The sequence below is a fragment of the Olea europaea genome, unplaced genomic scaffold (assembly GCF_002742605.1).
Source record: "Olea europaea var. sylvestris unplaced genomic scaffold, O_europaea_v1 scaffold2571, whole genome shotgun sequence".
NCBI lineage: Eukaryota > Viridiplantae > Streptophyta > Magnoliopsida > Lamiales > Oleaceae > Olea > Olea europaea.
Window position 1 is genome coordinate 72,582 of NW_019244004.1, and position 14,936 is coordinate 87,517.

The 14,936-nt window shown below is 33.3% G+C and overlaps 2 protein-coding genes across 2 annotated transcripts; both read right to left on the reverse strand.

Annotated features, from left to right (window-relative positions):
* Positions 1-2,983: 2,983 nt before the first annotated feature.
* Positions 2,984-3,361, reverse strand: LOC111382888. Its single transcript, XM_023006922.1, has one exon. It carries the CDS (start codon positions 3,359-3,361, stop codon positions 2,984-2,986), a length of 378 nt encoding a protein of 125 aa, XP_022862690.1.
* Positions 3,362-8,098: 4,737 nt separating this feature from the next.
* On the reverse strand, positions 8,099-8,795 carry LOC111382890 (monothiol glutaredoxin-S2-like). Its single transcript, XM_023006924.1, has one exon. It carries the CDS (start codon positions 8,655-8,657, stop codon positions 8,349-8,351), a length of 309 nt encoding a protein of 102 aa, XP_022862692.1. The 5' UTR covers positions 8,658-8,795; the 3' UTR covers positions 8,099-8,348.
* Positions 8,796-14,936: the final 6,141 nt, after the last annotated feature.

Consider the following 14,936-nt stretch of genomic DNA (forward strand, 5'->3'; position numbering starts at 1 on the left):
ACCTGATATAGGGTCTCACTATCCTTTTGGGTAAAAGATGAAATTTGTTTCTTAAGGGCGCTAGTCTTATGGTGGGGAAATTATTTATTAAAAAATGCTTGCGTCATTTCAGCCCATGTACCAATTGAACGTGGTCTCAACGAATATAGCCAGGTTTTTGCTCTCTCTTTAAGTGAAAACGGGAAAAATTTTAACCTAGCTGCATCTGTTGTACCATGTTGATTGTGGAAGGTTGCAACTACCTCCTCAAATTCCCTAATATGTACGTATGGGTTTTCACTGTCAAGTCCATGAAAAGTGGGAAGAAGTTGAATCATTCCCGATTTTAGTTCCATACGTGGCATATTGGGCGGAAACATTATGCATGATGGTGTGGATGTACGTGTGGGGTGCAAATAATCATGCAAAGTCCTATAAGGCGCATCGCCGTGTTCACTATCAGACATAGTGTTATGTGTTGAGGTGTTCGTGGCAATTGATGTAGTAGCAAAATAAGGGTTATATTGAGATTCAAACACTGGATAAGGTGCTCCAGTAGAACTCCCCTGATTGCCTCGATCCCTGCTCATCAAACACACGAAAAAAAAACAAAGAAAATGTGAAAACAAAATCAAAATAACACTAAAAAAAATTAAATCAAATAAAAATGAAGGAAAAGGAACGATGTAATGATTTGTCACTTGGAATAAAAAATTAATTATCAATATGCGAATTAGTGAAGCGTCGGAGTTCCCTCATTGGATTGGATCAATCAACATCAATAATTCATGTATTTTTACTCAATTAGAGGTTTTCTTCCCAACTCTCTAATTGGAAGATTTAACAGTGAAGTCCAATTTTATTCCAATTATGTTTCTAGAATCTAGATTTTCTATAACACATTCGCACATTTTTATTGGGACAAGATCAAAAATCAACCATATACGTCAGGCATAAGGCAGTAATCAATCCGCCAATAAAGTGATATTAAGATTAAAATTCAACAATTATTTCAATCATTCGATAGAAAGAGCATGGCTAGATCTATGAAGGATTTGATAAAAGTTAAAATAATCTCAACAATAAGTAATTTAAATTGAAACTCAACAAATAGTTTAATTTAACAATGGAAAAAGCATGACTGAATCCATGAGAAATTTATTAAAAGTTAAACAAATTTCAATACTAATTCATAACGAGAAAATCCAAATCTAGAAATTATTAAGCAAAAAGAGTTCGAATTACATGAAATTATGACGTGAAATCTCCAAATCCAATGAGTTCCTTCGTTGCTTCACCGAGTTCCTTAGTTTTCCATGGATTTTCTTGAGCACCAAGATGAAAGAAATAGGTCTGGAAGCGTCCCCCTTCGTTCTGGATGGTTTTGGGCATTTATATCCCGTGAAAATTAGGTTACCATAAGAGATTCAATCGTATAAGGAAACTGAGATTCGGCCGCCAAAAAAAGCACTATGCGACCGCATGGTTATTGTCATTGTGGTCGCATGGTTATGCACTTTCAGCCTCTTGAATTCTCGGTATAGGTGTATGCGACCGCATAGTAGAAAGGCATGCGGCCGCATGATTTCGTCAGACAGCTTTCAGTGTTTTAATCATAACTTTTTTTTCCGATATCCAATTGAGGTGATTCAAGTTGCATTGGATAGATATCTCAAAGGGAAACAATTTTTATTCAGAAGTCATCTCCCAATTCGATCATCTTCCATGTCAAAAATGGGTCCCAACATGAGACTAAAAACTGGTGTGTTAGTTTTCGATTGGAAATTGATGTATTGATCAAAATTTGATGTTATTTCATCCCTTTGACTTCGTTCCTCGTCCACTTGACCTCTAATACTTTCGAATCTTCATCATAATCTTGGACACAAGTTTGGATCATTTGCACTTTAGTCCTTGAACTTTCGTTCTCTTCTACTTTGGTCATTTTTCAGTTGTTTCTTCCGAATTTCATCTTTTTCACCAAAATGCAACCTAAACCAAAATATAAGAGTAATGAGTACATTTTGGCATAATATAATCACATGAATGCAATAGTTAAGAGGGGAAAATATGGTATTTTACACTCTTATCAACGCCCCTGATCTATTTGGAGGTGGTGAATGAAAATTAGGACCCGCAGTATTTCTCCTTTTCCCGTTACATTCTTTTTGGCGACATCCTATAAAAGTGTAAAGTATGCGTATTAGTTCACATGGTATAAATAGATGCAACTGAAGCAAGAAATAACCTACGTAGTGCTCAAATCCCCCAAATTTGCTTCAAGGTGATGTGTACATTGTTGGTATGCAGAATGCATAATTTATGTTTCAACATAGGGTTTATATCACAAATATGTGAATCACCAATGAAACTTCACTCAAAACATGCACTTTGTTCAATTTGACACATGACTGACTAAAATATGACTTCAATCTCATGACTCATGCTCAGTGCATTAGGACTCTTGTGGACCATGCCTAGACTCCATGTGATAGGGATGTATGATCGATGACCTAAAACTATTGATAATACTAAAAAAATGAAAAGTTCCTAAACTATTGTAAAACGAAGTAAATGAAAGGATAGAAACATTGGATTGCCTTCCAACCAGCGCTATTTTATAGTCGATAGCTCGACTTTTGGCGTAGGTGTGTTATTGCACTTTAAATATGGCTTGGGAGGTCCTGCGTAGTTTGTTCAATATGGTCTTGTTCTGCATTGCAGTTATCTTTCACACTTCAAACCTGTCCTTTTTCAAGTGGCGTAACTCTCACTTACCATCCGTTTAAGACTCCATGGTGTATACCTCGATCTCCCTTGAGTCAGTGAGAGTGGATTGAGGGTACATCATATCGGCCTCCTGAATGTTTTACAGTTTCTTCAACTCGTAATTTCATCAATCTGGAGACATGTGTTTGGCTCGGTGGGATATTTCATTGCTTTGAAAACATTAAAAGAGGTTGCTCCTCTCTCAGTCTCAGAGTCAATTGTCTTTGTCGTACATCTATGAGAGCTCTTGCAGTTGCAAAAATGGCCACCCCAATATGATAGGCACGTCCTTGTTTTCTTCCATGTCTAGAATTAAGAAGTCCGTTGAGAATATAAGTTTATCCACTTTGACCAATGCATCTTCGATGATCCCTCGTGGATGTGTAAGTGATCGATTAGCCAGATGTAGAGTTACTGTAGTTGCTTTAGGCTTTCCCAATCTTAGTTTCCTAAAAATAGAGAGTGGCATCAAGTTAACACTCACACCAAGATCACACAATGCTTTATTAAAATAAAAATCATCAATTGTGCAAGGGACGATGAAACTCCCTGGATCTTTCAGTTTTGGTGGGAGCTTTTTCTGGATCGTGGTGCTGCTCTCTTCGATTAACATCACAGTTTCATGTTTTTCTAGGTTGTGTTTAATTTTTCAAGATGTCCTTCAGGAACTTGGCAGAGCTGGGCATCTGGAGTAGTGCATCGGCAAATGGGATGTTGATGTGGAGCTTTTTAAAGATTTCGAGGAACTTTTTATATTGCTGCTCCATCCTGTACTTGCTCAACTTCTGGAGAAATGGAATGGGTGGCTTATAGGGGTTAACTAGAATGGTGACCTTACCTCATGACGCCTATGAACTCTCTTTTGGTATGGATTCACGTGTATGCTCGTTTTGCTGTACAATCCCTTCTTTTGTAGAGGGTGTTGTTTCATTGTTTACACTCGACCTCTCAACGTGTCTTTTGGGTAGTTGTATCCCACTTCGAGTTGTGATCACTTGAATATACTCCCTGGGATTCAACTCAGTATTGCTTGGTAAAGTATCTGGTACCCTTTTCGTTCTAGCGAGTGCTATCTGCCCCATCCGTGTCTCCAAGTTCTTAATTGCAGTACCCTGATTTTGGAGAGCAGTTTCAATTTTCCTTATGAACTGGTTATTTGCTTCCATGTATTTTTCAGTCTTTTTCATGAACTTTGCAAGCATCTCTTCCAATTGAAGAGTCTTTTTCTATTGAAATTGCCTCTGGGATCTATTCTGATTTTAGGTATCACCCCATGAGAGATTTGGATGTTCTATCCAACTGGGATTGTAAGAATCTGAATTTTAAAAGTTTTGTTGATGTTGACCCCATTGTGCGTACTCTATTTGTTCCATTTCCTGTGACAGAATTGGGCATTCTGTCGTACTATGATTCGCTCCACATTCTTCACAATTTAGTTTTCTTACATATGTTGCATTCACAGATTGTGATATGCTTTCCACCTTGTAAAATAGTAAGTCACTCTTTGTTGATAAGGCTGAATATGCATCTACTTCATAGACACCCAGAGGCTTCTTTTGAATCACCAGCTCAAAGGACCACATGGCCGAAGTGGTAGCCATTCTTTCAAACAATTCAATGCTCCATCGATTGTTCGTGTGGAAATTGAGCTAGCTGATGATGAGTCCACCATGCTTTTGAAGTACGGGAGTAACCTGTATAGAAGAATCGAATTTGGGTCTTTTTGTCGAACCCACATTGAAGGCATTTCTAGAGCATGTTTTTGAATCTATTCCAGGCTTCGTCAAATGATTCAGAATCCCCTTGACTGAATATCGATATCTCATGTCTCAGTTTTGCTATCTTAGCCGGTGAGAAGAACTTCATGCAGAATTTATGAGCTAGCTCATTCCAAGTAGTGATGCTTGCAATAAGAAGTGAATCCAACCATTCAAGTGCCTTATCCCATAGCGTATGTGGAAACAACCTTAGCATAATAGCATCGTCCGAAATTCCTTGATACCTGACGTGTTGACAGATATCCAAGAATCGAGATATATGTGTGTGTGGATTTTCTTCAATTCTGCCATAAAATTGGTGTCCATTCTGGAACAGCTGTATCACATTGAACTTCAATTGGAAATTAGGCTACCCAAACGGTGGATACACTATGCTGGATTGGCTTTGAATTACTTGAGGAGTCAAGAAATCTCTCAAAATCTCGTTTCCTTCGTCTACCGCCTCTCCTTTATTGGCTAGGATAACATGGTTGTTAGGTTCGTTAGCCATTTGCAACTGTGCTTCTCTAGTCTCTCTTTGCAGTCGATGAAAAGTGCGCTCAATTTCAGGATCAGTTAGAAACAATTCTCCTTCAGTCGATCTTGGCATGCAACTTTGCGAGAAAACCAATAGTAGCATTCAAATTCAAACAATTTGAAGACCTATAATAAAAATAAAACAAAACAACCTAAACGAAAATAAATAAATAAATAATAAAAATAAAAATTTAAAGTTCGAATTAGTGCCTAGAAAAATAAAATAAAACTAAACTCAATCCCTGGCAGCGACGCCAAAAACTTGTTCACGAAATATTTTCTTTCGATTTAAATCACCGTAAGTGTATGGTTCGTTAACAAGTAATAAAGTGGATCAATTGAGTCCGAATATCTTCCCATAGAGATTGATTAGTTTAATTTTACCTAACTTGGCCTTAATCGAAATTGATTTGTTAAACATGAATTGTAGTGACTTAAATTAACCTTTCTTGACTTAAATATGCAAATATATATGATTTGACTGAACTAGAATATAAAGTGAATGTATTGAATGCAAGTTGATGTACTCAATGAATATAAAAGCGCACTAGGATCACGAATCCCCAAACAATGTTTGATTTAATCTTAATTCCACACTTTGACAACATGATGACATTCTGAAGAATCAATACTCTTAAATCTATCGAACACTCTCTCTCGAGATGAATTGAACCTATTCTCATACACCACCAGCCCATATCTCTATGACGGATGCAAATATACGAGAATGCATGTAGTTTGTGAGTACTTAGAGATTCACGCAAAGTATAATGGTATATTTATATCCCCTATCGAACCCAACGATGATTTATATCTTATCGATTTTATTCCTCTTCTTTCGAATAGATGAAACAAACCACCGAAACTCACACAATTATGGACCCATAATCATGGAAGCAATTAAATGCATATAAATCATTCAAAACAATCAATACGTATTTTAGTGTCAAAATACGGAACAAAGAAATAAATATCACATTACAAGGTTCATCGATCTCATAGTATAGATTTTTCTAGCCTAACATGATGAGAAGAAGAACATAACAATAAAAATCAAGAAAAGACATCACCATATTGAAATTCTTGAAGTGAGATCTTGAATCTTGAATTGAATCTTCTTGTTCTTCCTTCTTCTTGCCTTCAAATCCTTCCAAAATAATGTATAATGCATGATGTATGTTTTTGGACGTCCCTAGGGCTTCTAAAAGACTCCCAAGATTTGTTTCCATAAGAGTTGTAATCAGAAAAAGAAACCAGAAAATTTTCGCCGTGATTTGCCTGGGCTGTCGCTCAGGCCAACATTTTCTTCTCGGTAATAAGAAAAACATATGGGGCGATCGCCCGATTTTTATAACTGGGCTGTGGCTCAGGCAAGATTTCTTCCATATGTTACATTTTAGCTCCCGAAGTCGATTTTTTATTCTTTCAAGCCTTTTCTCTTGAAATTTCAGCTCTTTGACTTTCATTTGCATCCAATTGAACCCGCAACATCTTTAATCTTCATTTTGTGATCCGAATCAACTATTGAAATGTTGCAATTTAGTCCTCATACTTTGAATTTTCTTCCTTTTTGGTTCTTTTTCGTTTTTTTTTTTGAATTCCACCACATTCATTAATATAGTCCTACAAAACATAATTACATAGAATTAAGTCATAATACAAACTCTTTTATCATAATTAAGTCATGTTTGTAAACTAAATAAGTGTGTAAAAACACACTTATCAGGAACTACTTCTAGAGCTTGTCCATTTGAAAGCAACATAAAAGGAAGCAAGTAGAAAATATTAAAAATGTTGCCATAAGTATTTCAAAAGTGCATTAAGAGATCAACTGCAATTGACCCTTTTGCTGATATCTTAGTAACCCTGTAGATAACATTTTAGCAAGTATGCAACTTTGTAGATAAAATTTTCAAAAATAATTCAATTTACATGGTACTTTGTTTGAAAACAAAAGAAGAAAATAACAGACCTTCAAGCATTAATTTCCTACATCTAGAGGGTCACAGTTGAAAGCAACAAGACCTATAGTTAGTTGAGACATTCACAAAAGAACAAATAAAAGCTTTATATGATTGAAACCGGAAGGATATCTGTGAAATAACATGCGAAAAGTTTCACATATTTTTAATTATGATCAAGAAAATTTGAAAACCTTGATTTTCTTGTTAGACTCTTTGATCTGATTGGTGAAGTTTTCAATTTCAGAATATCATCTCGCTCATGCCTTCATCGTCACCCACCACTTTTGCTAAAAGCTGGGACAGAAAGAAATGCATTTCGTAAGCATGATAAGTTTAACTTATCTGGACTCTTAAATGAACACTGTGTTATTATTTCTATTATCTAGTGTGTTGATTATTAATTATTTTGGTTAATTTTCATATTTCAGACTTTATTCCCCAAGACGAACGATGAAAAATGGAAGAGAGAAATTAGCAAATTTTTTTTTAACAATTTGGAACATATGAAGTTTGGTCACCAACATAAAACTTCGATAACTATAGAGTCTGGAAGTTATTTTATTTAGACAACACAAATGTTTATTACTACAATAATCAACGTTAGGTTTTCTCGTTAACCATGAAGGATTTTTTGTTAGTTAATTGAGCCCTTTTTTGTTTTTGCTAAAAATTAAAATTCTGGTAAATTTTTGAAAAAAAGTTGAAGAAATATGTAATTGAAAAATTAATAAAAGTTGCGATTAAAATTAATTGTAAACTTTTTTAGGCTAAATTTAGGTAATTTCATGTAAAGTGAAACAAAATGCATGCTTAAATGACCAAAGTTGAATAAAACATGGACTGACTTGAAATTTTTGCTTAAAGTTCGAACAATATTAGACTTGATTTGTTAATAAGCCCTTGTGTGGTGTAGAGATTAAAATCAATTTTTCACTCTATTTTGATAAAAATTGATGGAATGTGTGATTAAAATTAATTATTGATTTTAATTTAAAATTTTAATCTAATGTTAATCTATATCAAATAGGGACTAAAAACAAAAATGTAGCTTTTTCTTTTTTAGTAATGCCGATTCATAAATGGAAAACTGAGTAAGTACTAAACTGTCACATTACTTAGTTAAAATGAGAAAAAGATACATAATGGAAGGTTAAACATACAGTAGTCATTTGAGCATGATACACAAAAAGATGCTCAATAACTACTAAAAGTAACTTTTCCCTTCTCGTCGCATCGCGTCTCGTCTTGTCTCGTCTCGTCTGCTGTTACGTAATGATTTCCACTTAAAATTACTCGTCTCTTTCTCCATACGAATAGGTAACAACTGCTAACAATGAAGAGGCTAAATCCATATAGCTTTAGCCTTCTTGAGCAAGGGGACTAGTTTGCCCTTAACATGAAGACTCATAATCTCATTGGCCCCTCCAGTCAACTCCTGTCCAACGAACACAGTTGGTACAGTTGGCCTTCGTCCTGATGTCTGCAGTGCTGTTTCTAGTTGCTGTCCATCGGGAAGTTCATCAAGTTCATAAACTGTAGGGTTTGCACCAAAACTGCATAGAAGTGTTTTTATGGAGTGACACATACAACAAGAGCTTTTGCTGAATATCACCACTGGTTTGTCTGTCGTCAATCTCATTACGGCATCCATTTCTTGACCTCGAAACTATCCGGAAAAAACCCGAATGGAAAGTAGTCGAAAAACCGACTCAAAAAGCACGAAACCCGATGATAAATAGTTGGGAATCTCGGAAAGATGTTTGATATGAAAGATCAAGACTTGTGTATGGTGGGGTTGATGTTGAGAAACTCTTCACTTGTGGAGTTTATATACACCAGAGAAGGTGGTGGATTTGGACTTATTTGCAAAAGAATTGTAGATTCCCATGTGTTTCACTGTTATTATGGACAAGTTGCATTGCATATGACAAGATTGATGATATGGAAGAATGCCTTAATGCTGACGTGCCCATTCTCAAAAGACATGTATGTCACGACACAAGTGGATCCTTGTTTAATTATTTCAGTTCGACTATCCAGTTCATTATTCTTGAATTGCGTCGTCTTCTAAAAGTAAGCAATTAGAGAAAAGATACATGTATGCATTGAAATTATGTGTCCAACATGTCCCTCATTAAACTCATTTTTTTCATCAAAGACGCATATACATTTTCATGATAGGCGGCATCAAGATCACTTGAATTCATCAAGATCTTAATTGTGTGCTAGGATAATGAATCAAATTATCTAAAATTTTAGTTAGAGATCCCACAGCAATGATGTAACAAGATCTCTCCTTAAAAATTTGGATCGATTATATGAATTCTTTTTCATCATTAGATTCACTTAAATTACTATGAGATTAATTGCCGTTATACAGTACTGTAATTACATTTCCTAAATGATCAATCGCGCACACACAGACGACTGTGTTTGTGTGTGTGAAAAGGGTTCTCATTGACTTCATTTCAAAGCATCAGCTGAGGTGTAAAAATATGTTTTGAGTTATCCAATTGGTGACATGTTTTTGTCATCACGTGAAAACTAAAACAATAAATTAATTCTTATTTTTAATAAATTTTAAATAGTTCACATTAAATTTTCTTCGTCACTTATTTTTATTCATCATCAATCAAGATAAATATGATCACGATAACTATGAAATCCAATCTTGAAAATACGGCATCCCACTTTTTTACCATCCAAAGCAACGCACTAAAGTAGAAAGAAATCAACGTCACAAATTGAACTGCTATTAGCCCAGAACTAAACATACTGAATTAATACGATCCATCAATTTACATTGCTTTAAGAAAAGAAGAAAAAGGTACTTCGAGCCCTGCACCAGCCCTAGTAAGAAGAATATACCTCAACGACATGCCAATCAAATATCCATGTCTCTTAATTCACCATTAGGACAATTCTGATTATAGTTTAGTACATTAAAAAATGTAAAAGAACACTATTATATCCTTATCATCATTGTAAAATGTTCTGATTGAAGCATCAAATATTAATGTCGGTTATTTATTGTAAAAGTCAAAAATAAAGCTAATTGTGGTCGGTTATATAATATATTTAATTTAAGAATCTTACTTTTACCAAATTTAGATCATTAAGATTCTTCATTTTTTGGTGGTACCACGTTGGAGAATTCTTTAGCCTTTAAATGAAGCTAATTAAATAGATAACTAAGTCACTAATTAAGAAAAGTTGATTTGATTTTCATTATGTGTGGAGAAGGATAAAAGATGTTTAGCATTATAAGATTATTATATAGTCAAACTTTTATTAATTAAAATTTTTTTTATTAAATCACCGTTGTTGGAGTATTTATTAATATTAAAAAAAAAGAGAGAACATACAAATTGAAGAGGGAGAAATGTTTATATTACGTACTAATTGTTTTCATCTAATAGAATGCATCTTGTCTCTCTTCTAAGCTCTTCCTACTTTGCGTTTTTAATAAATTAAAGACTCATGATACATTCTTGAGAAGTGAACTGATTGGTTTCGAACCTCCTTTGTACATCATTTTGCTATATTTCTCATGAATCATTGTTCCTAGAGCGATTAGAAAATTGTGAACACCAAATATTTTTAATAAAAAATCTGCAAAAGATAAAAAAAAATATTAAATTTTATAGGGAGATTGAAGCTTTTAAAAAAAAATAAAAAATACCCAATATTCATATGGTAGAAGAGACTTTCACAATTTTGAACATTATGTCGCCAACTCTATCTTGGGTATCCATGAATATTTTTTTTTCTTTATTGTCAGTGATAAACTTTAAGATTATGCGTATATTTTCAGAATAAGAGACTATTTTTATCAATTTTATAGGTGTCAAATATTGCCAAATACGTATAGCCTCAGAAGTGCAAAATATATACCTTTTGTGGGACGATTTGACATACTTAAGTGGCTCAAGAAAAAATAAAGGGTCACTTCATTTTTCTCGAGGTTCGATCTATTAAAACGAGTTCCTCTATTCTTTTCGTATTTCAACGACGTGATGTAAAATCTTAACATATTCTTGAAAGATGAGAAATGATCTAAACATTGTTGCTTAACATACTTAGCCCTTGTTTGATAAGAATTAAAATCCAAATTTTAATCTAAATCAAAGTGAACAATTAATTGTAATCATATGGATACCACAACTTTTCAACCTCATTTTATCAGATCAATTTTTATTAAAATTTACTAAAAAACTGATTTTAATCCCAATCAAACAGGGACTTAGTAACATTTCTCCTCTAAAGATAGAACTAATCTTGAAATTTGACAATTCATATAAATTAAAATTGATTGAATTGCATGTCCGAGTGTATTAAATTATGAGTTACATCTTAAAAGTTTAATCTTGTTATCGCCTTCATATATGATTCATTTACCTTCTCCTCCCCAATATAATGGTGCATCTAACAAAGAATAAGAGGTGGTTGGGACATTTCTTGAACTCATTTTTAATCATGAGATCTACAATTTTTATTAAATTTTTAACAATATATTTATCAACTTTTATCAAACTCTACTAAAATCTCATTCTTATCCAAACCAAACAAGGACTGCATCTTAATAAGTCCGAATAAATAACATTTACATAAATTACTTTGTTCTCAAAATTTTCGAATATTTCCTAATTTCAACCAAACAATATACCACAGACACAAAGATGTGAATTTGAAGGGAGTTAAAAGAATAACTGTTAACTAAACTAATAAAAAAATCAGGGTCAAAGAACACAAAGAAAGGTCTTCTTGGCCCAAAAGAAGGGATGGCAAATCGATCAGAATAGAAGATAATTTCACAACTAAGAGATTGAGTATTATTCATTTAAAATAAAGAAACAGGTTTAAAATTTCAAAAATCAAATATTAATTACATTTCATTTATAAAATAATTAATTAAGATCATATTGTATTAATTAAATATATTAAGATCAAAATTCTATACAATTTGGTCACAATTATTGAATTAATTTGTCATAAATTATTTTTCAATCACAAAACAAATTATTTCTGAGACCAAATAAAAATTTTATAGATCGCAAATTATTTTTGATCATATATAAAAAAATGTATAGTTCACAATTTATTTATTGATTACAAAATCATAAATTCTATAAGTTACAATCTATTTAAATGTTACAAATTATCAAATAAATTGATCACAAGTAATTCCTTGGTTATAATTTAATAAATTGTGAATCATAATCACTTTTTTTAGGTCATACATTAGTTATTGCTAAAAAATTAACCAATTTATTAGCCATAATCAACCAAATAATTGGACACAAATTATTTATTAGTCACATATTAAAACATTTAAAAATCAACCAAATAATTCATCACAAACACTCCCCCACGCCACTCCACCCACTTTCTCCACCACCACACCACCACAGCCCCTACCAAAAAAATCCCCAAATCTGATGTTGGGCGCACAAAAACCACTGATACCACTGCCTGTATCAACAAAATCACCTTCACCACTACATCCAACAACGCCACCTTTAGATCCATCGTCGATCCAACAAAACCCACCTTCATCGCTAGATCCACTGCCATCGCCACCAACAAATACCACCTTCTTTATTTCGGTGTATATATGAATGTTTGGGTAAAACAACTGATAACTTTTCAAGGAGAATAATATCGAGTCCTATAAAATGTGTGGTCAATAAATGCTTGAAGTTGAAATTAATGTTTGACTTTGAGTTAATAAAAAAATAAAATTTACTAACTTTTAACTTTATAGGAATAGATATAATTTATGTATTTTGCATTCCACCTAGTGATCTTGACATTGAGACCCTAATTACACTAATCATTGAAGGCTTCGCATCTATGTGAGAAGAAGACGTGTCTTTCTTATACAAATCATGTAACATATAGTTTCTGAAATTTCACTTGTCCGATTCACAAACACTACAAATTTGACACAATTTTGAGAATGAGACATACTAGAAAACATGGGTCGCATTTGTCACAATCTTGAGGACAACATTTATACCAAGCTCGACCCATTTTGTACCTATTCATAAAAATTTATGAGAAACATGATCAATAAATTTTATACAAATCGGGAATTATATAAAGATAGTCCCTAGCATTTACATTCATTGATCACGTGGACAATTGTATTAGAAGTCACGACATACACCAAATTGTTTCTCATGTTTCACTTTCGTGGTCACAATAGCGAGATAAATGGATGAGTATGGAGAAAAAATAACTACTTTGCGGAACTTTAAGGTAAAATTCAATGTCAATAATGTATCCTAATTTTGTCTAATTGCCTTGGATGATTTATATCTCAGAGTCAGGTGCCAATTTAAAAATGGGATACACATACTCTATAGGACATGAGTTTTTGTATCATAAATTTTTTCTCATAGAAGCGTCCACGAATTTATGTTTCGTTGTTGTATAAACACCAAGTTTGGTCACATTCACTTTCATAAATTAATTCATTGCGTGTTTTTTTTTTTTAAACAAATTGCGAATTATGACCTAATTTTTGTAAATTGTCTCAAAATTTGATATTTGTGAAAAAGCAAACTTAAATGATGGCAATTACAAATTTTTCCTGAAGAAATAAAGACCATTGGGCTTTAAACAGGCTGGTAGGTTAACCAAAGGTTGGTCCAATCCACTAAAAAACGGGCCACCCATGTTCAAAATACCAACTTGAGTTTTTCTGTTGGGCCTGTGCTTTAACAGGGGTAGGGTTTTGAAAATTGTCGGGCTGGCAAGGTCAAGGCCCATAGAAAATCTGGGATCAAAGCTCTAATACTATATATTCATATAAAGTATTATAGTGTTTGTTTGGTAGGCATTTTGTTAATTGATTTTTTGACCGTTTGAGATAAAGTGGGTCCTATTTGTGAAAGAAGAATTCAAAAATGACAGTTAAAATAATGAAATAACAGTCAAAAAATTGATTTTAATTGGATTTTAAGCTGTACCAAACATGCTCATAATGTTATTTAAAAATATTCAAGACAAGCGACAATAGCCAAGTGAGCATTAGTCTTACATTCGTTTTTTGTAATTTATATCAATCTATCTCCCTAAGATTTGAAATATCATTTTTTTTTTTTGGCTACAACCACCAAAGTTGCAACCTTTGCTGTAGAAGTGCCATAAGATGAATTATAAGTTCGATTTCTATTTCTAGTGACCAATTGAAGCTAGAACCATCAAGTTTCTGAATTGCTTCAAGGATATGCTCAATCCTCCGTTGAACTAATTACAATGCCTCTCAATCAACTCTACTAAGGATGAAACATATATTTTATCTATGAATTAAATGTATATTTCTTTAATATTAATCAAGAAATTGTAAAAGAGGATGTTGAAGACGAGCCTAGGGAGTGGAGAGTAAGGGTTTGTTCTCTTCATCGTTTTCGGACCGTTTTTTCAAAACGGTGAAAATGCGTTCTCTTTCCCGTTTTCAAAAATGAATTTTCGAAAACGAAAAAAAAATTGTGAAGAAAACACAAAACGACATTTTTGTCGTTTTGGGTGTTTTCAGTACAAAATTTGAAAAAATTGAAAACATGGGAAATGGTTCCATTTGAGAAATAGTTTTTCAAAATGGCAAAAAGAACGCATTTTCAACAATTTCAAAACAGACACTCGAAACACAAAATTCAAAATAAATTCAAAACTCAAAAATACAAAACTAAAACACAAAGAGAACGGCCCCCTAAATTTTTGGAAAGTTAAACCCTGAGGCACATTAATTACGGAAACCACGTGTCAGCATCTCAATGGTATCCGCTATAACAGCGTGATTCCATACAAAAAATCAAGTTTGATCAGTTTCACTTAAAACACACCAGTGAACCGTACTTTCTTTAGGTAATTGTGGTTTTCATCGTTTTGCTTTCTTACTACAACAGAGGGCACGATTGTGGTG